At 38.4% G+C, this 26,383-nt stretch overlaps 3 protein-coding genes across 3 annotated transcripts in view; 2 read left to right on the top strand and 1 right to left on the bottom strand.

Moving 5' to 3' along the window:
- Window positions 1-26,383, bottom strand: part of LOC115428086 (glutamic acid-rich protein-like) — a 657,495-nt gene that overhangs the window by 22,038 nt on the left and 609,074 nt on the right. The gene's annotated exons all lie outside the window — the stretch shown is intronic.
- Window positions 1-26,383, top strand: part of LOC115428109 (gastrula zinc finger protein XlCGF8.2DB-like) — a 41,699-nt gene that overhangs the window by 4,815 nt on the left and 10,501 nt on the right. The window contains exon 2 of the mRNA XM_030146949.1: window positions 22,180-22,387. The gene's annotated coding sequence lies outside the window, so the exon portion shown is untranslated. The remainder of the gene's footprint in view (window positions 1-22,179; window positions 22,388-26,383) is intronic.
- Window positions 20,736-26,383, top strand: part of LOC115428064 (zinc finger protein 37-like) — a 161,745-nt gene continuing 156,097 nt past the window's right edge. Inside the window, exons 1-2 of the mRNA XM_030146876.1 lie at window positions 20,736-21,001; window positions 25,967-26,169. Coding sequence (XP_030002736.1) covers window positions 25,974-26,169 — 196 coding nt within the window. The 5' untranslated portion in view covers window positions 20,736-21,001; window positions 25,967-25,973. The remainder of the gene's footprint in view (window positions 21,002-25,966; window positions 26,170-26,383) is intronic.

Raw genomic sequence — 26,383 nt, 5'->3', positions numbered from 1 at the left:
ACATGAAGTGCTTTAAAGCAGACTCTTTCATTTTCAGTGAGCTTTTGACGTTTTACTCTTTTAACAGAGTTTATCATTTATTAACCATTACAGAAACATAAAAAAAAAAAAAAAAAAGTATTTTGGTAATTATCAGTGTTAATAATCTAGAGCAACTGTGACATAAACTTCAAATTGGGTGGTGGTCTAATATATTTGTTACTGACAATGGAACTACCCGAAAATGCTAACTCAATACTGCTACATTTTAAACATGTTTTCTTTTTTACTCCTGATCAATTGTAGTCTTTTATTTTGTAGGAGCTGTCATGACGTCACAAATGCACTCTGACCTTGGAGGCGCTGGTGGGCCTCTACCAGGTTTACCTTTCCATGGGTTATTACTACTGAAAGTCCGTTTTCTCCTGTATAGTGTTTGATTAACTCCAACCGAACCAGCAGAACCTATGTATCCGGATGAAACCGACTGACTGGACTTTATTCTGTTCACATTCTGTGTCTGTTTTATTCGTAATCTGTCTGTTTTTAGCTCAGTGATGCTAAAGTTAGCTCAGCTCGCTAGCTGCTAACAGACCTGCCAGTGTAGTGAAGACGAACTGTTTCTGACGGAGTTTTTGTGAAGAAAAATGTCTCAAAAGGTGCAGATTCTGAGGTCACTGGTGGAGCAGAGACTAACTGCAGCTGCTGAAGAGATATTTGGGCTGTTTGAAAGAACCATAGCAGAGTATGAGGAGGAACTTTGTCGAACTAAAGAAGAAACCAGAGACAAAGACAAACACTGGACTCTTTTTGGAATCCGAGAGTCCTGTTCCACGAAACAGGTTTGAACACATTTGTCTCTAGTTTAGCCAAAGGTCTTAATGGAAATGAAACAGCATATATACATTTTAGTTATTAAAGCTTAACATACCTAAACTATTTTTGTGGTGATTTCCAAATGATGGTTTTTCTTTCATTTGATCTTTCTTAGGTAATGTGAAAATCTGGTATATTTCTGTATTTATATCTCTGTATGTAGATGTCCATAAAACCCAGAGTAAATTCAAAAGTTATTTTATCAAAGCAGAGAAAACAAAGTAAAATTAGACTTTTTTTCAGCAAAATGTATCATTAACTGAATATAAAACAAGTGTCTCCATCCACTGTCATTTATCCAACGCCATGGTTTTACTGGTGACTCAGTTTTGTCGAAGACGACGTGTTTCCACGTTCACTACAGAGCCTCTGAACGTCCAAATGGGTCATATCTGATGACCATGAAAATATGACAAACCACATTTTACACCAATCATTTACATGGATTGATAGGCTGAGTGATTTAACAGGTGTTAAACATTTTAGATCAGTAGATGGTTTTAGATGTTCAGGCTTTTAATGGTTAATATACAGTAGGTTATTGCCAATTCTAACAATATAACTTTATTTATTTGTTTGTTTATTTGTTATTTTGCAAATAACATGATATTTAAACTGCAATGTCTAATTAATAAATGAAAAACCTGATTGTTATGTTTGCAAAAGTATTACTCTCCCTTCATACAGGTCTTAATCACACTTTTCCTGTGGTTTAAGGAGTGTGTATCGTTATGATTTATCTAATCAATACAAGGAGTTTGTATTCTACTTTATGCTCTTCAAGAACTTTGGAGGTCATCTCAGCTCACAAGGTCAAAAGCTCTTGTGAGATCAATAAAGACAATGTAGAGGCTGTCTCTGCACCACTCTTGTAATTAGCAGAGAGAAGATCATGTCTATGGAGGAACGTCCAGACCTGAAGCCACACATAGACTCAGGATACACACTATCAGCAAGCTTCTGCAGTTGGTTCAGGACCACCCTCACAAAAACCTTCCCCACAATACTCAGCAAAGAGGCTCCTCACTCGTTGTTGCAGTCACTTTTGTTCCCCTTGTTTTTGTACAAGGTGATTATGTTGCAATCTTTCATGTCTTGTGGGACTTCTCCCATCTCCCAACATTGGTGCAGCAAGTCATGAAGTTTTTGTAGTAGAACGCCTTTTGCGCGCTTGATAACTTCAGATGTGATTCCATCCCTCCCTGGTGCTTTTCCAGAGCGTAGGCTGTCGATTGGTTTTGCTTGTTTCCTTTACTGTAGGTGTCGCATTCAGCTCCCACACAACAGACAGGCTCTCAGTAGTATCCAGTGCAGTGTCTGAGATGGACTTTTCCTTGCTGTACAGCTCAGAGTAGTGTTGGACCCATCTCTCTGTATCTCCTTGTCTCTGGGGGTCCTATGACACCTTAAGTTTTCAGTATGATCTAGCCATTCCACACAGATATTAAGGGTGTTGTACAGTTTGACAGCTCAGCATCAGGGCTATTCAACATCTGTAGCAGCATCAAACAAAGCTGCATACTTACAAATCATGCTGAAAAATGCATTTGGTACCTCAACAGATGGAGTCTACCCCCACATCAGGTCAGTTGGGAAGCTGTTTAGTCTGTCCAGATTTGAGGGCACAACCAGAGTCTGTGAGGTGCTGATAAGGGACATGCTATTGGCAGATGATACAGCACTAGCAGCACACTCTGAGGAAAAGCTGCAGAGACTCATGGACAACTTCTCTTGAGCCTGGCAGGACTTCATCTAAACCATAAGCCTAAACAAGACCACTGTGACGAGTCAGTACACTGAACATCCCCCAGTAAGCACCATCCAGCTTCCGCTGGTTTGGTCATGTTCACCACATGTGAGATGGGAGAATCCCAAAGCACCAGCTGTGCAGTGAGCTGACGTCTGACACAAGAGCTTGAAGATGCCCACAGCTCTGTTTTAAGGATGTATTAAACGGGCAATGAATTTCCTGGATATGGACTTTTGGAACTGGGAGGAGAGCATGTGCAACAGAACAAGGTGGAGAGGAGAAATTCAGAGGCTTCCAGAGTGTGGAAGAAAAACAGAGATGACTTGTGGAGGAAAGACGCTTCCACCAAAAGAACAAGACTAGGGACCTCATGTATAAAGACTTATGTGGATTTCATACTGAAACCCGGCGTACACTTAAATCCAGAAAACTCCTTACACACAAAAAAATCCAGATGAATAAAACTGAGTGTACACCTGAATCCAAGCACAATTTCTTTATACATCCCAATCAGTGTGGAAATGACCGCATATGTTGGAGTACCAGACTCCTCTCTCTCCACGCTCCCATTTAAATATGCAAATTAGTAGAAACAGGGCCTACAGGTGGGATTCCCCTCTCTGCATGATCAGATGGCATCAAGGTGGAGGTGAAGAGGAGGACTGTTACCCACCGCCTACAGGGTTTTTGTGCTCTTTCATTTTCACCGTAAAGTCTAGGCCCCGACAGTCTAATCAGAGCCAAACAAGATAAAGGTTGGGTTCTCCGAATGGGCTTCCAGGCAGGATTGGCATTGATGGGTCCAGTGTCTGGGGGGTGATGTGCTGCTCTGGCAGTAGGATGACATGCTGGTGTGTTAATTGTTCATCTGTGTATCTTTGATGTGCACACCACTCTGAGGGAATTACCTTTTTCACATTATTAACAGTTTCCCAGTATCACCTCTTAAGTGTCGCCAATGGTTCAAAATAGGGATGCACCGATCCGATACCAGTATCAGGCATCAGCTCTGATACTCAGTGTGTGTACTCGTATTCATACTTGTAAAAGATATCCGATACAAATGCACCGGTACCACTTACGGCCGTGTGACATTCACAGTTCAGAGCAGCAGGCATGCGGCGGTGGAATAATGTATGGGGTGTGTGGAGATTCTTCAAAATAAATGACAGTGATAAAAGTAACGCTGACTGCAAGTAATGTTACAGACACAGACAGATACGGACGCAGCATTCTGTGCGTCCTCTGCGTACATTCCATCCGTTTTTCAGGTGCTCGTGGATATGCACCCAGAGAATAACAGCGGGAACCGTGGAGGTAGAGGATCTGTTCAAAGATCGACTGTGAGTTAGAGAAAAACTACTGACATATTTATGACAACTACCCAGGGCTGGGCCGGGGTATGGAGCGGTGTGGACCAGTGGAAGTGAAAACGAAACTTATCACTCATTTCTCTTTTCTCTACCTGCTGAAGCTAAGCTTTTAAACCTTACTAGCAAAACGCTGCATATTAGTATCACAGTAGTGTTGCCTCTGTCGTCTCCATGTTTGTTATTACTGACTTTCTTCTTCTCAAAAAATTTACTCTTCTTCGTGGTATTTGTCCAGTATGGTTAATTAAGAGCGACGCCTCTTGACGCATGAATTGAGAAACGCTCATTCCAACACATTAAATGTCAGTAGCAGCACTTTGTTCCAGTCAGACTAATGACAACGACAATAAAGCACATTTACAAAAGGAACTAAAACTGGAATGGGATTTTTAAGTACTCGTGTCGGTACTCGGTATCAGCAAGTACTCAAATGTAAGTACTCGTACTTGGTCTGGAAAAAAGTGGTATCGATGCATCCCTAGTTCAAAAGCACTAGAAATGTGCGTACACCAGCCATGAAGTTGGCGCACATTTCCATGGTCATTTCAGTCTCTATACATCTGAATGTGAGGGTAGAAAAGTGCGTACACCACATTTTTGTGCATACGCACCCTTTATACATGAGGCCCCAGGACTTGACAAGTGGGGCACAGACCCATGGTCCTTCAGGCCTGAAGGGGATGCCAGCAATCAGTACACTTAGTATCTTAATCACTACTCTTTTCTCCTTGATATCTGATCATTATTAAAGATTTAGGTTTTTATAGGTGGTAATTTACTTCGAGGTCAAAATGTTTAATTATTTCCGACGGGGGGTTCTTCATGTTAGACCTGTTTAAACGCTTACAATAGAACTGACAGTGTCATCACCAAATCTGACGAACTGAAAAGTCTGACAGTATTTCCTCGTATTCTACAGACGTCCAGCAGCTGTCGGTGGATAAAGAAGACATTCCTCCAGAGCAGCAGGAGTGGAATCCCATTGTGGACCTGGAGGAACCAGAACCAGAGCCCCCATGCATTAAAGAGGAACTGGCGGAGCTGTGGACCAGCCAGGAAGCTAATATCCCCAAGTTCCCATCCACTCCTGTCCCTGTGAAGAGTGAAGATGATGAGGAGAAAGTGAAGTCCTCACAGTTTAATCAGTAAAACTGATGAGACTATAGTGGCATCAAATGAACTGGACTGTGGAGGATCAGAACCATCCTGCAGCTTCCATCCACATAGACATTTACAAACAAAAACTGATGAGCAGAATGAAGACTCTGAGGAAACCGAGGACAGCGATGAAGACCAGACCCTGAACCACAAACATGAGTCAAAGCGTCCAACAAACAGCTCAACTGAACAGATGGAAACAGAAACTGATGGAGATGACGGTAAAGGATCAGAGCCAGACATGAACCTGGTCCACATGGAGAGTGTAAAGAGAAGAACCTTTGACAGTAAGAATTTACTGGAGGAACACATGGACACTCACACGGGACAGAAACTGGGTTTCTTCTGAATGTGAAGCAACATTTTCTCTGAAGAAAAACACGACACAGGAAACAAATTCACCCAGAGACATGATGAAGAGTAATGACCTGACTCCAAGTGATGTGGGATATGAAAAAAACTGTACCTTTGCCCTGTGTGCTCGAAACCATTCTGCTGGAAGTCACGCTTACACCGCCACATGATGTCCCACACGGGAGAAAAACCATTCACATGTCCACTGTGTCACAAATGTTTTAGAGACAGGAGTATTGTCAGGAGACACATGAGAGTCCACACAGGAGAAAGACCATTTTATTGTTCCGTATGTGGGAAAAGCTTTACCTATAATTCACATTTAACTGCTCACTTGAGGGTCCACACCGGTGAGAAACCATTTAGCTGTTCAGAATGCGGTAAAACATTTGGTCAACAGATAGGTTTAGAGCGTCACATGATGCTCCACTCAGGAGAGAAACCTTTCAGCTGTGTAGTTTGTCAGAAACGCTTCAAACGGAAACATCATGTTCAGACACATATGAAGATCCACACCAAAGCAGAGTAGAAGGAGGAAGTTTGTCAAACTAAAGAAGAAAACCAGAGACGAACACAAATACTGGACATTTGGAATCCAAGCGTCCTGTTACACAGAGCAGGTTTGAACATATTGTCTGTAGTTTAGCCAAAGGTCTTAATAAAAATGAAACGGCCTATATATATATAATTAATATATTATTATATATGATATATATCACATATATACATATATATATATGTATGTATATATATATATATAGTTATTAGAGTTTTACATACGTACAACTGTTTTTCTGGTGACTTCCAAATGTTTGTTTTTTTTTGTCTTTACATTTAACCTTGCCTTATCCCCTGCATTTTGCATTTTTCAGTGAAAATTGGGAATATTTCTATATTCAATGTACTGCTGATGTAGTGTCCATAAAACTCAGAGTAAATTAAATGTTATTTTATCAAAGCAGGGAAAACTGAAGAAAACTTGACTTTTTTTCTGCAAAATATGTCATCAACTGAACTTAAGCCTCGTGTCTCCATCCACTGTCATTGATCCAACTCCATGGGTTTTATTGGTGAATCAGTGTTTTGTTTAAAATGACGGTGTTTCCACGTTCACTATGGCGCCTCTGAACATCCAAAATGGGTCATATCTGATGACCATGAAGAGATGACAAACTGTAACATGTATTTGATAAATAAAAAAACTGATAGTTCTGTTTGTAACAGTATTACCTCTCACTACACACAGGTCTAAATCTCAGAGGGTTTATGAGTGTGTTTCATTATGTATCAAATCAATACACTTGTTTTTTTATCACTACTCTTTTCTCACTGATTCTTGTTCATTACAATGATTTAGGTGTTATAGGCTGATAATTTACTTAAAGGTCAAGAGACATTTATCATCTCCATGGGGGGGATTCTTCTCTTTCAGACCTGTTTAAACTCTTACAGTAGAACTGACATTATTATCACCAAAATCTAACTGTAACTTCAAAGTCTAACTGTATTTCCTCGTATCCTACAGATGTCCAGCAGCACTTGGTGGTTCAAGAAGAGGTTCCTCCTGAGCAGCAGGAGTGGAATCCCATTGTGGACCAGGAGGAACCAGAACCAGAGCCCCCACACATTAAAGAGGAACAGGAGGAACTGTGGACCAGCCAGGAAGTGAATATCACCAAGTTCCCATCCACTCCTGTCCCTGTGAAGAGTGAAGATGATGAGGAGAAGGTTAAGTCCTCACAGCTTAATCAAACACCAACTGAGGAAAATAAACTAGACTGTGGAGGATCAGAACCATACAGCAGCTTCCATCCACATAGACATTTACAAAGAAAAACCGATGAGCAGAATGTAGACTGGGAGGAAACCGAGGACAGCGGTAAAGACCAGACCCTGAACCACAAACCTGAGTCAAAGCTTCCAACAAACAGCTCAACTGAACAGATGGAAACACAAGCTGATGGAGATGACGGTGGAGGATCAGAGCCAGACATTATCCTGGTCCACATGGAGAGTGTAAAGAGAAGAACCATTGATCATAAGAGTTTACTGGAGGAACACATGGACACTCACACAGGACAGAAACTGGTTGGTTCTTCTGAATGTGAAGCAACATTTTTTCAGAAGACAAACACGACACAGGAAACCAACTCACCCAGAGACATGATGATGAATAATGACTTGAGTCTAACTGATGTGGGATGTAAAAGGAAACTATACCACTGCCCTGTGTGCTCGAAAACATTGTACTGGAAATCATCTTTAAAAACCCATATGATGTCCCACACGGGAGAAAAACCATTCACATGTTCACTGTGTCACAAAAGTTTCCGAGACAGGAGGAACTTTAGGAGACACATGCGGATCCACACAGGAGAGAGACCTTTCAGTTGTGTAATCTGCCAGAAACGCTTCAAACAAAAACAGTATGTTCAGATACATATGAAGATCCACATGAGAAAATAGAATGTCACATTCACAGAAATCGGACCAACAGAGACTAAACAATTGAATAAAGAAACAAACATTTTAGATGAAAATCTGCAGAAATAATTTTAACTGATTGTTTATCTTATTTTCTATTTATTTTTCTTGATTGTTTTCTTAATGGTGACATTTTTTTATTAAATGATTGTAATATGTCCTTCGTCTGTTCTATTCTCTTTGTAATTAGAAGAAAAGATTGATTTATTTTTACTGAGATCAGCAGTTGAAGAGTCAGACTAAGATCCAAATTATCACATCAGCTGAGAACTAGAAGTAAAAGAGGTTAAAGCAGCACAATAAAAACATTTGCTGATAGTTCTATGTCCCTCAGAAACTTACCAGAAATCACATTATGCAGGTCTGACAATCTTTGTTTTCTTAATAATGTGTTTGTTGAATATAACATGTAAATCAAAGTAATAATACATAACTTTTAAATCCACATAACTGAACACCAGACTTGATTAAATGAATCAGTAAATGTGGACCTGAACACAGAACAACAAAAAAGAGCTTTTTGTCTGCTACTGAAGGAAAAACTTCCTATCTTGAGTAAATCAGGTTGAATCAAATTTGTGAAATCAAAATTTTGTCAGAATCACATGTAATGGATTTTAGAGATGTTCTACAACCGTGTCTTCATCTGCTTGTATCATGTACTCAACTAGTTGATCATAATTAGAAGTTGAATAGAATTTGGTGCACCACATGGACAAATGAATCTCAGTCTGTTAACTCTGAGTCTGGTCAAGGCAGACGGCCATCCTCCAGAGTAAGGGTCTGCTCAAGGTTTCTGCCTGTTAAAAGGAGGTTTTTCCTCACCACTGTCATCAAGTGTTTGCACCTGGAGGATTCTATTGGGTGTCTGTGAATTGGCTTAATACTCTGGTTTAGACCAGCTCTGATGTGACGCTATGTAAATAAATGCGATTTGATTTGAACTTTGAGGAGAATACAGATCACAAATGTGTTCTCCAAACCAGATACAATGGAAAGTCCAGATTTCAGATTTTTGTCATTTTGGACTGAACCAAATATTTCTGTCAGATATTGAAACCATCTGAATGCTGATCATTTAGACTTTTTAGAACAAATACACTGATGTGGCAATACTAATGGATATATATTGACTTAACCATAACATCCTGATGTACTGGACACTTTAGATTTCCGATTTGGAACTAATGCATGCGATTGAGGCAAAACCGGACACTTTTCACAAAGTAGCAAAATCATTTTTGTTAGTTACATCAAACTAATTGTAAAAAAAAAAGAAAAAAAAAAGTTTGATGCTAGCAATTTTTTATTTTTGAGCTCTTATTTTATGGTCGGTGGGACCAACACCACCAGATTCTGCCAATAATACCAGTAGTTTTTGTGGATTAGTGGTTTAGTTTGTACAAATACGGCAATAAACAAATGTATCAGAGCACCTTTCCCTGTTTGAATCCATCCAGCATCATTAAGTGCTTTAAAGCGGACTCATTAATTTTTATTGAGCTTCAGACATTGTACCATTTTCAACAGGAATTATCATGTATTAACCATTACAGAAGCATTAAAAATTATTTTTGGTAATTATTAATGTTAATAATGTAGAGCAGCTGTGGCATAAACTTTGTATTGGGTGGTAGTCTAATTTATTTCTGTTAGCCTGGCAATGGAACTAACCGAAAAATTTCAACTCAATGCTGCTACATTTTAAAGAATTAAGTTTTCTGGGTCCTCCTAATCATATGTGGTCTTTTATTTTGTAGGCGCTGTCATGACGTCACGAATATACTCCAACCCCGGAAGCGCAAAAGAGCCATGGTTCATTTCTAATGAAAATCTTCCGTTTTCTCCTGTACAGTGTTTAAGTTCAGCCGAACAACCAGAACCTCTGTATCCGACTGCACTGGACTTTGTTCTGTTTCACGTTCTGTGTTTGTTTTATTTGAAATCTATCTGTCATAACTCAGTGATGCTAAAGTTAGCTTAGCTCGCTAGCTGCTACAGACCTGTCATGGTGTGATGGAGATAAACTGTTTCTGACCGAGTTTGTGTGAAGAAAAGTGAAGAATGTCCCCCAAAGTACAGATTCTGAGGTCACTGGTGGAGCAGAGACTAACTGCAGCTGGCTGAAGAGATATTTGGGCTGTTTGAAAGAACCATAGCAGAGTACGAGGAGGAACTTTGTCGAACTAAAGAAGGAAAACCAGAGACAAAGACAAATACTGGACTGTGTTTGGAATCCAAGAGTCCTGATCACCAAACAGGTTTGAATCTATCTGTCTCTATCTGTTAGCCAAAGGTCTGTATGGAAATGAAACAGATATATACATTTAGTTAAGCTTTACATACCTGTGACTGATGTTGGATGACTGACAAATAGTTTTTTCTCTACATTTGACCTTTTTTTAGGTGATTTATTACCATTTATTAATATTATCCCCTGCATTCTGCAGTTTCACTGAAAATTAAGTATATTTCTATATTTTGTTTGCTGTGCATGTAGATGTCCATAAAGCCCAGAGTAACTTCAAAGTTATTTTATCAAAGCAGAGAAAACAAATCATAAACTGAACATAAACCCAGTGTCTCCATCCACTGTCATTTATCCAACTCCTTGGGTTTTACTGGTGAGTCAGTGTTACAGAAGATGATGGTGTTTCCACGTTCACTATGAAGCCTCTGAACGACCAAATGGGTCATATCTGAGACCATGAAAAGATAACAAACTACATTTGTGCACCAATTATTTACATGTATTGATAGGATTAATGGATCAACAGGTATTAAACATTTTAGATCAGTAGATGCTTTTGGATGTTTAGGCTTTTAAGGGTTAACGTGGGATATTAAATTCCAACTATAATAGTTTAATTTTTTCCAAATCATATAAATTGAAACAGTAACATGGTTTAGTAAATGAAAAACTGTTTTTCTGTTTGTAAAAGTATTACCTCTCCCTACATAGAGGTCTTGATCAGTTTCCTGATCAGTGTATTATCTGATGATCTAATCAATACAATTATTGTCTTTATCGCTACTCTTTTTTTTCACTAATTCCTGTTCACTCCTAAAGTTTTAGGTTTAATAGGCTGATAATTTCCTTCAAGGTCAAAAACAATATTCATTATCTGCTTGAAACTACCTCTGGTCTCGACATATCTCTGAACTGTCTTTAACCCAGTGGTCAAACATTCATTTAAAATATGGATGCAGTTTAGAAGAATTGTATCACTGAATGATTAATCAGTTTACTCTCCTATTGTAAAAAATGTTATGTTTATTCCTTCTGTCATTGATCATTCTTTTGATATTTGGGCAGCAAAAGGACTGAGAACACTGAAGGACCTGTATGTTGATGGACTTTTTTGCATCATTTCAGCAAGTAAAAGCCAAGTTTCACATTCCAGACTCCCATTTCTTCAAGTATCTCCAGCTTTGCAGTTTTGTGTCTTCTTTGCTCACTATTTCCCTTCCCAGCCACCTGACCACTTCTCGACAACTATTTGGACATAAATCCACATTCCAAGGGCAAAGTGGTAAAATATACACTGTAATCAATTCCTCTAATTTGGAGCCCTTGGCGAGCATTCAAAAGAAAATGGGAGACAAATTGGCAACAGAGTTTTTTGAAGATCTATGGCAGTCTATACTTCACAACATTCCTCATCCTCAATCTGTTTAAGACATAGAGTAATTCAATTCAAAGTTGTTCACAGACTGCATTGGTCTAAAGTAAAGTTGACAAAAATTAAATCGGACTTGAATCCTACTTGTGATCGGTTGTGAAGTTGAACCGGCCACACTGTCTCATATGTTCTGGTTTTGTTCAAAACCTGAAACCTTTGGCAGTCTATAGTTAAATTTCTTTCTGATGTAACAGGGTCTCATATATGAACCTGAGGCAACAATTGCAATATTTTTGCATTACATTACATTCTTTTATCATAAATTTAAAAATCTAATTGCCTTTGCCACTCTTTTAGCTCGTAGACTAATATTACTAAAATGGAAAGATAAACAACCTCCAACATTTAAATCTTGGTTTCTGGATCTTTTACATCATTTAACATTGGAAGAAATCAGATATTCTATAAGAGGATGTGACAATAAGTTTTTCAGTATCTGGCAACCTGTTCTGAATCATATAGAAGAGGTAGATCCCTCACTTATTCCAGAGTAGTCTTATTAATACGAGTCTGTGACTAATATCTGTGTTACTTATTTATTTAGTTATCTATTTACTATTGTCCTTTTATTTATGTATGTATGTATGTATGTATGTATGTATGTATGTATGTATTATTTATTTATTTATTTATTTATTTGTGCAACAGGCTGGGACTGGTTTATGGGTTTGGGTTAAAAAACAAAAACAATGACTGTATTATGCTTCTCTGTGACTAGATATGTAAGTATGTATGTGTATATATATTATCTCAAAGTGGGGATTCTCATTGTCAGAGTTGTTTAAACTCTTCCAATAGAACTGACAGTATTATCACCAAAATCTAACTGTAACTGAAAAGTCTAACTGTATTTCCTTGTATCCTACAGACGTCCAGCAGCTGTCGGTGGTTAAAGAAGAGGTTCCTCCTGAGCAGCAGGAGTGGAATCTCATTGTGGATCAGGAGGAACCAGAACCAGAGCCCCCACACATTAAAGAGGAACAGGAGGAACTGTGGACCAGCCAGGAAGTGAATATCACCAAGTTCCCATCCACTCCTGTCCCTGTGAAGAGTAAAGATGATGATGAGGAGAAAGTTAAGTCCTCACAGCTTAATCAAACACCAACTGAGGAGAACAAAGTGGAAGCAAATAAAGTGGACTGTGGAGGATCAGAACCAGCCAGCAGCTTCCATCCACACAGACATTTACAAACAAAAACCGATGAGCAGAATGGAGACTCTGAGGAAACCAAGGACAGCGATGAAGACCAGACCCTGAACCACAAACCTGAGTCAAAGCCTCCAACAAACAGCTCAACTGAACAGATGGAAACAGAAAGTGATGGAGGATCAGAGCCAGACTTTCACCTGGTCCACTGGAGCGATAAGGGAAGAACCTTTGGCAGTAAGAGCTTACTGTAGGAACACATGGACACTCACACGGGACAGAAACTGGGTGGTTCTTCTAATGTGAAGTATATTTCGTCGGAAGAAAAAACGTGACACAGGAAACCACTCACCCAGAGACCATAAGGATGAAAAAATGATTTGATTCTAAGTAGCGTTCAGAATGCAGTACAAAGATTTAATCAGAAGAAGGTTTGGAGCATCACATGAGGCTCCACCCCGGTGAGAAACCTTTTAGTTGTTCGGATGTGGTCAAACTTTACTCGGAGGTCCAGTTTGAAGAATCACGTGAGGTTACACACAGGAGAAAGACCATTCGTTGTTCAGTGTGTGGGAAAGATTTACCAGTAATTCAACCTTAACTGGTCACATAAAGATCCACCACTGGCGAGAAACCATTTAACTGTTCAGAATGCAGTACAAGTTTTGCTCGGAAGATAGGTTTGGAGCATCACATGAGGCTCCACACTGGTGAGAAACCATTCAGCTGTTCAGAATGTAGTAAAAGATTTACTCGAAAGATAGGTCTGGAATGTCACATGAGAAGCCATACAGGAGAGAGACCTTTCAACTGTGTAGTTTGCCAGAAACGCTTCATACGTAAAGATAATCTTCAGACGCATATGAAGATCCACATGAGAGAATAGACAGAATGTCACATTCTCAGGAATTTGACCAACAGAGGCTAAAGAATATGAAGAATAATGATACAATAACATTTTAGAGGAAAATCTGCATAAACAACTTCAACTGATTGTTTTTTTTATTCTTATGTTCATTTTCCTATTTATTTTCTATATGGTGACAGTTTTTTATTAACTGAATATCAGTATGTCCTTTGTCTGTTCTCTTCTTTTGTAATTAAAAAGAAAATAAGGAATTTTTTTTTTTTTTTTTTTACTGAAATCAGCACTTGAAGAGTCAGACTAACAGGATCCAAATTGTCACATCAGGTGAGAACTAGAGGTGAAAGAGGTTGAAGTCAACACAATAAAAATGTTTGCTGATAGTTTTCCAATTATGTCCCTCAAAAACTTACCCTGAAATCACATTATACATATCTGACATTAATCTTTGATTTATAATAAACATATAATTGTTAAAATTAACATGTAACTCAAAGTTATAAATACATAACTTATAATCTATGTAACTGAACCTCACACTCAATGAAATGGATCCGTAATGTGGAATTGGACACAGGCCTACAAAACAGAGCTTTTCTTCAGCTACTAAAGGAAAAAACTCCTAAATCAGGCCGAATTAAAAACCAGAAATCAGAATTTTTCATAATCACAGGGAATGCATTTTTAAACATTCTACAACCCACATGTTCATCTGCTTGTACCAGACATTATGGATCAAAGATGAGGACAGAACATGTTTCATGTACAAATTGAATCTCAGTCTGTTAATTCTAGAATCTGAACTTTGAGGAGAATACAAATCACAGATGTGTTCTCCAATCTGGACACAATGGAAAGTCCAGATTTCAGCTTTGTTTAACTTTGGACTGAATCAAATATTTATGTCAGGTATTGAAACCAACTGAATGTTCATCATGTAGAATTTTTAGAGCTAATAACTCTGATGTGACATGCTGTTATTGAATATATATTGATTTGTCTGTGACATCCTGATGTGCTGGAGAAATTCAGATTTCAGATTTGGAATTAAAGCATGGGATTGAGGTAGAAGCAAATATTTTTCACCAAAAAACAAAATTGTAGTTTATCAGTTAAATATATCTTTTTGTTTGTTTGTTTGTTTGTTTGTTTTTTAAGTGTTGATGCTTGCCGTTTTTAACTTTTGAGCTCTTATTTTACTGTCTGTTATTTATCTACTACCAGCCCCAACTTCTGCCAAAATACCAGTAATTTTTTTAAATGGATTAATGGGTTAGTTTGTACAAATCTAGTGCTTATATCAGACCAACCTTTATCTATTTGAGTCAATTCAGCATCATGACATGCTTTAAAGCAGACCATTCATTTTCATTGAGCTTTTGACATTTTACCATTTTCAACAGAAATCAGGAATTATCATATATTAACTATTACAGAAGATTAAAGACTATTTGGGTAAATATCAGTATTAATAATCTACAGCAGCTGTGGCATAAACTTCTCATTGGGTGGTGGTCTTTTCTAAAACAAAACGTCAACTCAATGCTGCTACATTTTAAAGAATTAATTGTTTTCTGGTTCCTCCTGATCATCTGTAGTCTTTTATTTTGTAAGAGTTTCATGACGTCAGGAATACACGCTGACCCCGGAGCACTATAACGTCTCTAACTTTAAATGGTTTATGTCTAAACGAACGTCTGCTGTTTTCTCCTGTGTAGTGTTTGTTTAAATCCAGCCGAACCAGCAGAACCTCTGTATCCGGATGAAACCGACTGACTGGACTTTATTCTATTCACATTCTGTGTCTGTTTTACTCCTGATTTATCTGTTGTTAGCTCAGTGAAGCTAAAGTTAGCTTAGCTCGCTAACTGTTAACAGACCTGTCAGTGTGAGATGGAGACAAACTGTTTCTGAAGGAGTTTGTGTGAAGAAAAAGTGAAAAATGTCCCCAAAAGTGCAGATTCTGAGATCACTGGTGGAGCAGAGACTAACTGCAGCTGCTGAAGAGATATTTGGGCTGTTTGAAAGAACCATAGCAGAGTACGAGGAGGAACTTTGTCGAACTAAAGAAGAAAACCAGAGACAAAGACAAATACTGGACTGTGTTTGGAATCCAAGAGTCCTGTCACACGAAACAGGTTTGAACACATTTGTCTCTAGTTTAGCCAAAGGTCTAAATGAAAATAAAACAGAATATATACGTTTTACTTATTTAAGCTGTACATGCAGTCGTCCTCAAAATTATTAATAAATGGGAATAAATCACCTAAAAAAAGGTCAAATGTAAAAAAAAAAAAAATAATAATAATAATAATAATAATATAGGCATTTGGAATCATCACAAAAGTAGTTAAAAGTACAGTCATCCTCAAAATTATTCATACTCCTGCCATTTTTTGTGACGAAATGATTGAGTTTCGTCAAGTTTGTTTGTGACATATGTGATACACAAGTGAGGGATTAACAACAAATGATACTTGAAGAAATACTTTATTTCAGGAGGATTTTATAAATAGATTTCCAAAAAAAAAAGCTGGGTCTGGTTGGATGGTCTCCTACCCATCACTCCGGTCTTCAGCTCCCTCCACAGATTCTCTGTATGATTTAGGTCAGGACTTTGACTGGACCATGTCCTTGAACCACTACTGCACTACTTTGGCGGTATGCTTGGGGTTATTGTCCTGCTCAGACATCCAATCAGGACCAGTCTGGAGTTTCTCAGCACTTTCACACTGTCATCCAGGATATTGACATAATCCTCCTTTTTCATGATTTCCTGTATCTTGATGAGGCAACCCCATAGCATGATGTTGCCACCACCATGCTTGATGGTTGGGACTGTGTTTTTCAGTTTGTATGCTTCTCCTTGTTTCCTCCAGACGTAGTCAACATCCACCCGACCAAACAACTCCATCTTTGTTTCATCAGATCACAGGACTGATGACCAAAAGCTTAAATCTTGGTTAAGAAGAGCTCTTGTAAATGTGAGATGAGCCTCCTGATGTTTCATCTTGAGTCATGGCATCTTCCTGGGTCTGCATCCATGGAAACCTCCTTTGTGCAGTACTCGCTGGATGGTTGTCTGTGATACCCTCATACCTTTGTCATGGTGGTGGCAACATAATGCTACAGTCATAACCTATAATGCTAGGATGCTTCTCAGGTAGTAGCACCGTAAACCTCATCAAGTTACAAGGCATCATGAATTTAACATGTTTATATCAACATCCTGGATGACGGTGTGAAAGTGCTGAGAAACTCCAGATTGGTCCTGATTGGACGTCCCAGCAGGACAATAACCCCAAGCATACTGCCAAGGTAGTACAGTAGTGGTTCAAGGACATGGTCCAGTCAAAGTCCTGACCTAAATCATACAGAGAATCTGTGGAGGGAGCTGAAGACCTGAGTGATGGGTAGGAAACCATCCAACCAGACCCATCTGGAGGCTTTGGCCCAGGAAAAGTGGACCAACATCCCACAGGAGACATAAGAGAACCTGTGGACACTAACAGGAACCATCATCCACAACAAAGGCTACTCAACTGAATATTAAGAACAGACATTGGACTGAGTAAACAAACTTAGGGTATGAATAATTTTGAACATGATGTTTTTTGGAAATCTATTAATAAAACACTCTTGAAATAAAGTATTTCTTCATGTATCATTTGTTGTTATTCCCTCACTTGTGTATCACATATGTCACAAATAAACTTGATGAAACTCATTCATTTCATCACAAAAACAAAAAATCTTTTAAAAAAATGGCAGGGATATGAATAACTTTGAGGACAACTGTACCTACAACTATTTTTGTGGTGATTTCTAGATGATGATGAAGATGATGATGATTTTTTTTTTTTTTTTTTTTAATTTTGACCTTTTTCAGGTAATTTATCACCATTTAATATTATCCCCTGCATTTTGCATATTTCAGTAAAAATCAGGTATATTTCTATATTTAATTTACTGCTCATGTAGATGTCCGTAAAACTCAGACTAAATTCAAAGGTTATCAAAGCAGCTAAAACTGAGGAAAATGAGCCTTTTTTTTTCAGCAAAATATTTCCTTAACTGAACATAAAACAAGTGTCTCCATCCACTGTCATTTATCCAACTCCATGGGTTTTACTAGTGATTCAGTGTTGTAGAAGATGATGATGTTTCCACATTCACTATGAAACCTCTGAATGTCTAAATGGGTCATATCTGATGACCATGAAAAGATGACAAACTACATTTTACACCAATTATTTACATGCATTGATAGGATTAGTGGATCAACAGTTATTAAACATTTAGATCATTAGATGCTTTTGGATGTTCAGGCTTTTAATGGTTAATAATGGATATTTTCATTTCTAACAATAATACTTTTTTTAAAAATTTTTTACATAGAACATAAATGAAAAATTGATTGTTACCTCCGCCAAGGAGGTTATGTTTTTGCCAGGGTTTGTTTGTTTGTTTGTTTGTTTGTCTGTCCGTTAGTGTGCAACATAACTCAAAAAGTTATGGACAGATTTGGATGAAATTTTCAGGGTTTGTTGGAAATGGGATAAGGAAGAAATGATTAAATTTTGGTGGTGATCGGGGGTGGGGGGGGCCCACGGGGGGGGTGGGGGGCCACTGATCGTTAGTGTGCAACATAACTCAAAAAGTTATGGACAGATTTGGATGAAATTTTCAGGGTTTGTTGGAAATGGGATAAGGAAGAAATGATTAAATTTTGGTGGTATTCGGGGGTGGGGGGGCCCATGGGGGGGCCCACTGATCAGCCTTGGCGGAGGTCTGCGCTCTCCGAGTGCTTCTAGTTCTGTTTGTAACAGTATTACCTCTTGCCACATACAGGTCTAAATCTCACTTCACCTGAGGTTTTGGCCATGTGTAACGTTAAGATTTATCTAATCAATACGCTTATTATCTGACTGATTCCTGTTCCTTAAGATTTTGGTTTTTAATGGCTGATAATTTACTTTATTATTTCATTCTCTTATAATAGAACTGACAGTATTATCACCAAAATCTAACTGTAACTAAAAAGAATAACTGTATTTCCTTATATCCTACAGACGTACAGCAGCTGTCAGTGGTTAAAGAAAAAGTTCCTCCTGAGCAGCAGGATTGGAATCCCATTGTGGACCAGGAGGAACCAGAACCAGAGACCTCACACATTAAAGAGGAACAGGAGGAACTGTGGACCAGCCAGGAAGTGAATATCAACGAGTTCCCATCCACTCCTGTCCCTGTGAAGAGTGAAGATGATTATGAGGAGAAAATTAAGTCCTCACAGCTTAATCGAACACAAACTGAGGAGAACAAAGAGGAAACAAATAAAGTGGACTGTGGAGGACCAGAACCAGTCAGCAGCTTCCATCCACATAGACATTTACAAACAAAAACTGATGAGCAGAATGGAGACTCTGAGGAAACCGAGGACAGTGATGAAGACCAGACCCTGAACCACAAACATGAGTCAAAGCCTCCAACAAATTGCTCAACTAAACAGATGGAAAAAGAAAGTGATGGAGAACATGGTAAAGGATCAGAGCCAGACATTATCCTGGTCCACATGGAGAGTGTAAAGAGAAGAACCTTTGACAGTAGGAGTTTACTGGAGGAACACATGGACACTCACACAGGACAGAAACTGGTTGGTTCTTCTGAATGTGAAGCAACATTTTCACAGAAGAAAAACACGACCCAGGAAACAAACTCACCCAGCTCTGTGTGCTCAAAAACATTCTGCCAAAAGTCACGCTTAGAATGCCACATGGTGTCCCACACTGGAGAAAAGCCATTCAGATGTTCACTGTGTCACAAATGTTTTAGAGACAAGAGGAACTTGAGGAGACACATACGGCTCCACACAGGAGATAAACCATTCCATTGTTCAGTTTGTGGGAAAGGATTTTTCAGTAATTCACACTTAACTGCTCACATGAGGCTCCACACCGGTGAGAAACCATTTAGCTGTTCAGAATGCAATAAAAAATTTACTCGGAAGACAGGTTTGGACCGTCACATGAGGCTCCACACAGGAGAAACACCTTTCAGCTGTGTAGTTTGTCAGAAACGCTTCAAACGTAAACATCATCTTCAGATACATATGAACGTCCACACGGGGGAGAGACCTTTCAGCTGTGTAGTTTGTCAGAAACACTTCACACGTAAACATCATCTTACAATACATATGAAGATTCACACGAAGAATAGACAGAATGTCACATTCACAGGAATCAGACCAACAGAGACTAAAGAACATGAAGGTTAATTATACAGGAATGTTTAGTGGCAAATCTGAATAAATAATTTCAACTGATTGTTTTTTTTCCTATGTACATTTTTTAGAATTTTTTTTCCATGTGGTGTCATGTTTTTATTAAATGAATGGAAATATATCTGTCATCTGTTCTCATCTCTTTGTAGTTTCCATTTCACTCAATAATAACCCACCTCTGTCTGATATCTCTGGTCATAAATGTACACTGCACTTAAATGTCATTTTGCACCTTCTCATTCTGAATATTACAGCTTGTTTTACACCTTATAGATCTATCTATCTATCTATCTATCTATCTATCTATCTATCTATCTATCTATCTATCTATCTATCTATCTATCTATCTATCTATCTGTCTGTTTAGAAGAAAAGATGGATTTCATTTTTTTTTTTTAACTGAGAATAGCAGTTGAAAAGACAGAGTAACAGGATCCAAATTATCACATCAGCTGAGAACTAGAGGTTAAAGCCAACACAGTAAAAACATTTCCAGCATGTTCCTCAAGAACTTACCTTGAAATCACATTACACATGTCTGATATTAATCTTTGACTCTATAATAAACATGTAATTATTAAATTTAACATGTTAGTCGAAGTAATAAATACACATTAGGTGGTGGTCTAATATATTAATGTTACTCTGACAATGGAACTAACAGAAAATGCCAACTCAATACTGCTACATTTTAAAGAGTAGTTTTCTGGATCGCCTGATCATCTATCGTCTTATTTTGTAGGAGATGTCATGACGTCACGCATACACTCTGACCCCGGAAGCGTCTCTACCTTTACATGGTTAGTATTAATGAAAGTTCTCCGTTTTCTCCTGTAGTGTTTGATTAAGTCCAACCGAACCAGCAGAACCTCTGTATCCGAATGAAACCGACTGACTGGACTTTGTCCTGTTCACATTCTGTTTATTTTATTCCTGATTTATCAGTTATTAGCTCAGTGTTGTTAAAGTTAGCTTAGCTGGCTAACTGCTAACAGACCTGCCAGTGTGTGATGGAGATAAACTGTTTCTGACGGAGTTTGTGTGAAGAAAAAGTGAAAAATGTCCCAAAAGGTACAGGTTCTGAGGTCACTGGTGGAGCAGAGACTAACTGCAGCTGCTGAAGAGATATTTGGGCTGTTTGAAAGAACCATAGCAGAGTACGAGGAGGAACTTTGTCGAACTAAAGAAGAAAACCAGAGACAAAGACAAATACTGGACTGTGTTTGGAATCCGACAGTCCTGTCACACAAAACAGGTTTGAACACATTTGTCTCAAATTTAACCAAAGGTCTTAATGATAATTAAACAGCATATATGCAGTTTAGTCATTTAAGCTTTACATGCCTGCATCTATTTTTGTGATGACTTCCAAATTATTGAGTAAATATTTTTTTTTACATTTGACCTTTTTTCACCATTTATATAGTCCTCTGCAATTTGCATTTTTCAGTGAAAATTGGGTATATTCCTATATTTAATTTACTTCTGTCCATGAAACTCAGAGTAAATTCAAAAGGTTATTTTATCAAAGCAGAGAAAACTGAAGAAAATGAGTCTTTTTTCGGCAAAATATTTCCTTAACTGAACATAAAACAAGTGTGTCAATCCACTGTCATTTATCAAACTTCTTTAGTGTTACTGACTCAATGTTGTAGAATGTGATGGTGTTTCCACGTTCACTACGGAGCCTCTGAACATCTAAATGGGTCATATCTGATGACCATGAAAAGATGACGAACTTCATTTTACATCAGTTATTTACATGTATTGATATAGGATTAGTGGATCAACAGTTATTAAACATTTTAGATCAGTAGATGCTTTTGGATGTTTAGACTTTTAGGTGTTAATATAGGATATTTTAATTTCTAACAATAATACTTTATGTATTTTACAAACAACATGAAATTCAAACTGTAACATGTATTCAATACAGAAACACTAATTCTGTTCTGTTTGCAAAAGTATTACCTCTCCCCACATACAGGTCTAAATCTCAGTTCACCTGAGGTTTTGGCTGTGTGTATCAATATGATTTGTCTAATCAGTACATTTATTATCTTTATCACTGCACTTATCAGACTGATTCCTGTTTATTACTAAAGATGTAGGTTTTTAATGGCTGATAATTTACTTGACTATTTCAAACTCATTTAATAGAACTGACAGTATTATCACCAAAATCTAACTGTAACTGAAAAATCTAACTGTATTTCGTCATATCCTACAGATGTCCAGCAGCTGTCAGTGGTTAAAGAAGAAGTTGCTCCGGAGCAGCAGGAGTGGAATCCCATTGTGGACCAGGAGGAACCAGAACCAAAGCCCCCACACATTAAGGAGGAACAGGAAGAACTGTGGACCAGCCAGGAAACTGATATCACCAAGGTCCCATCCACTCCTGTCCCTGTGAAGAGTGAAGATGATGAGGAGAAAGTTAAATCCTCACAGCTTAATCAAAGACAAATTGATGAGAATAAAGTGGACTGTGGAGGATCAGAACCATCCTGCAGCTTCCATCCACATAGACATTTACAAACAAAAACCGATGAGCAGAATGAAGACTGTGAGGAAACCGAGGACAGCGATGAAGACCAGAGCCTGAACCACAAACCTGAGTCAAAGCTTCCAACAAACAGCTCAGCTGAACAGATGGAAACAGAAACTGATGGAAATGACAGTGGAGGATCAGAGCCAGACATGAACCTGGTCCACATGGAGAGTGTAAAGGGACGAACCTTTGACAGTAAGAGTTTACTGAAGGAACACATGGACACTCACACGGGACAGAAACTGGTTGGTTCTTCTGAATGTGAAGCAACATTTTCTCAGAAGAAAAACATGACACAGGAAACAAACTCACCCAGAGATATGATGATGAATAATGACTTGAGTCTAACTGATGTGGGATGTAAAAATAAACTATACCACTGCTCTGTGTGCTCGAAAACATTCTGCCGGAAGTCACGCTTAGAACGCCACATGATGTCCCACACGGGAGAAAAACCATTCCGTTGTTCAGTTTGCGATAATGGATTTATCAGCAATTCACACTTAACTGCTCACATGAGGGTCCACACCGGTGAGAAACCATTTAGCTGTTCAGAATGCAGTAAAAGGTTTACTCGGAAGACAGGTTTGGACCGTCACATGAGGCTCCACACAGGAGAAACACCTTTCAGCTGTGTGGTTTGTCAGAAATGCTTCAAGCGTAAACATCATCTTCAGATACATATGAACATCCACACAGGGGAGAGACCTTTCAGCTGTGTAGTTTGTCAGAAATGCTTCACACGTAAAGATCATCTTCAGATACATATGAAAATCCACAGGAGAGAATAGACAGAATGTCACATTCACAAGAGTCAGACCAACAGAGACTAAAGAACATGAAGGTTAAGTATACAGGACTGTTTTAGTGGCAAATCTGAATAAATGATTTCAACTGATTTTTTTTTTTTTCTGTTTTTTTTTTTTTTTTAATTATTATTTTCCATGTGGTACCATGTTTTTATTAAATGAATGGAAATATATCTGTCATCTGTTCTCTTTGTAGTTTAAATGTACACTGCACTTAAATGTTGTTTTGCACCTTCTCATTCTGAATATTACAGCTTGTTTTACACCTTACAGTTCTATCTATCTATCTATCTATCTATCTATCTATCTATCTATCTATCTATCTATCTATCTATCTATCTATCTATCTATCTATCTATCTATCTATCTATCTATCTATCTATCTATCTATCTATCTATCTATCTATCTATCCTTCACCTGTCTGTCTGTCTAGTTAGAAGAGAAGATTAGTTTTGTTTTTGATTTTTTTACTGAGATCAGCAGTTGAAGAGTCAGACTAACAGGATCCAAATGATCACATCAACTAGAGGTTAAAGCCAACACAATAAAAACATTTCCTGATACTTTCCAGGATGTTTCTGAAGAACTAACCTTGAAATCACATTATACATGTCTGATATTAATCTTTGACTCTATAAAAACATTTAATTCTTGGATTTAACATGTTAGTCAAAGTAATAAACACATCGATCAAATTTTATTTATATAGCACCAAATCATAACAAAAGTTGTCTCATGACACTTTACATATAGAGCGGGTTGAAACAAGACTCAAGCCAATTTACAGAAACCCAACAGAATCCTCCATGAGCAAACACCTGCGACTGGTGACAGTAGCGAGGAAAAACTTCCTTTTAACAGGCAGAAATCTCGAACAGACCCTGACTCCTGGAGGATGGTCATCTGCCCTGACCAGTTGGGGTAAAGGAGGAGAAAAAGAGAGAGAGTGGGGAGAATGGGGAAGTACAGGGAGACACATGGATGCACAACAAACTGAACTTGAACAGTTAAAAATGAGAACAGCTGGTGCTAGTATAATTACCAATAGCTACAACAAATGTCCATAACTGTTAATACTACGATAAGTACAAGTATAAACAGTGGATGTACTACTGCAACTGTTAGTACAAATAATAGAAGCCTCTACCATCTATGTAATTACATAATAAACACTATCACAACAATATTGTAGGAGCTAGTTATTTATTTATTTATGGTTAATTTGCCTTTTTGTTTACTAATTTAGTATTTTTTGTTTTTCGTTTAATATTTAGAATATATTTTTTTGATTTTCATGGTTATTGCTTTCATTCTTTAGCATTTAGCACCTTTTTGTTTTGTGTTTTCTTATTGGTTTAGACCGTGGGCACCTGGGTATAAATAGGGAGCACCAAGTTAGACCAGCGTGCGCCTGGGTGGGCCAATGGTTTTTTACCAGACAACCGAACAGACAACCAGATAACGAGTCATTCACAGACAGACAGGATGAGCAGGAGAGACAGCACAAAAGGCCTTGTTTGTTGTTTGCCTGCAAAATCCTGAAAATAAACCACTTGAAACACATCTATGGTATGGACATTGTATTTTTGACTGCGTAAACCACAAACCCATGGTGCATCTAGTGGTTATTTGAGTTATGTTAAAGTCTTAAGTTCAGTCACCTATAAGTTGATTTAATTTTGATGACAAATAGCCACAACAAATATGGATACGTGAGTGATGAAGATGAAGGCAGGAGAGAAGATGGACCACAGCAGCAGGCCCAGGGACGATCCAGGGAAAACCTGTGATGAGATAAAGCACTGAGACTCCAGGGAAGAAGGAGAGTCAGTAACATGTATCTGCTGGGGTGTGAACTGTGGAGAAGATTAGGAAAGAGAAGGTCAGAGAAGAGGAGGAGCAGAGAGGAGATCAGACAGGAGGAGGAGCAGAGAGGTCAGACAGGAGGAAGAGCAGAGAGGAGGTCAGACAGGAGGAGGAGCAGAGTGGAGATCAGTGTATCCTGATGAGTCTCCCAGCAGTCTAAGGCCTATAGCAGCAGAACTAAGAGCTGCCTGAACCACCCTAACAATAAGCTTCACCAAAAAGGACAGTTTTTAGTTTCCTCTTAAACATAGAGAGGGTGTCTGCCTCCCCGACTGAGGCAGGGAGGAGGTTCCATAACACTGGGGCTTGATAGCTGAAGCCTCTCGCTCCCATCCTACGTTTGGAGGTTCTAGGTACCACCAGTAAGCCTGCATGTTGAGAGCATAGTGCTCTAGATGGAGTGTATGGAACTAAAAGCTCTTTCAGATAAGTAGCTGCGTGGCCATAAAGGGCTGTAAGTTTAAGTATCACCTGTAATCTTTTATTTTGTAGGAGCTCTCATGACGTCACGATTGCACTGTGACCCCGGAAGCACTAAAGCGTGTCTAACTTTACATGGTTTATTTTAGTGAACGGTCACCTGTATCATGTTTACGTCCAACCGAACCAGGTGAACCTCTGTATGTGGATGAAACCGACCGAATGACTGTTCTGTTCACATTCTGTGTCATTTTTAACTCCTGATTTATCTGTCATTAGCTCAGTGACGCTAAAGTTAGCTTAGCTCGCTAGCTGCTAACAGACCTGCCAGTGTGTGATGAAGTGTTTCTGAAGGAGTTTCTGTGAAGAATAGATGAAAAATGTCCCCAAAAGTGCAGATTCTGAGGTCACTGGTGCAGCAGAGACTAACTGCAGCTGCAGAAGAGATATTTGGGCTGTTTGAAAGAACCATAGCAGAGTATGAGGAGGAACTTTGTCGAACTAAAGAAGAAAACCAGAGACAAAGACAAATACTGGACTGTGTTTGGAATCCGAGAGTCCTGATACACAAAACAGGTTTGAACACATTTGTCTCCAGCCAAAGGTTTTAATGCAAATAAAACAACATATATACATTTGACTTATTTACGCTTTACAGGCTCAGAAAAATTTTTGTGGTGATTTCCAAGTAATTATTTTTTTCTCGACGTTTGACCTTTTTTAGGTGATTTATTACCATTCATTAATATTATCCCCTGCATTTTGCATTTTTCAGTGAAAATCATGTATA

The sequence above is a fragment of the Sphaeramia orbicularis genome, chromosome 11 (assembly GCF_902148855.1).
Source record: "Sphaeramia orbicularis chromosome 11, fSphaOr1.1, whole genome shotgun sequence".
In the NCBI taxonomy this organism is placed as follows: domain Eukaryota; kingdom Metazoa; phylum Chordata; class Actinopteri; order Kurtiformes; family Apogonidae; genus Sphaeramia; species Sphaeramia orbicularis.
The sequence above is the reverse complement of the archived record's forward strand: the minus strand, read 5'-3'. Positions and strand labels throughout refer to the sequence as shown.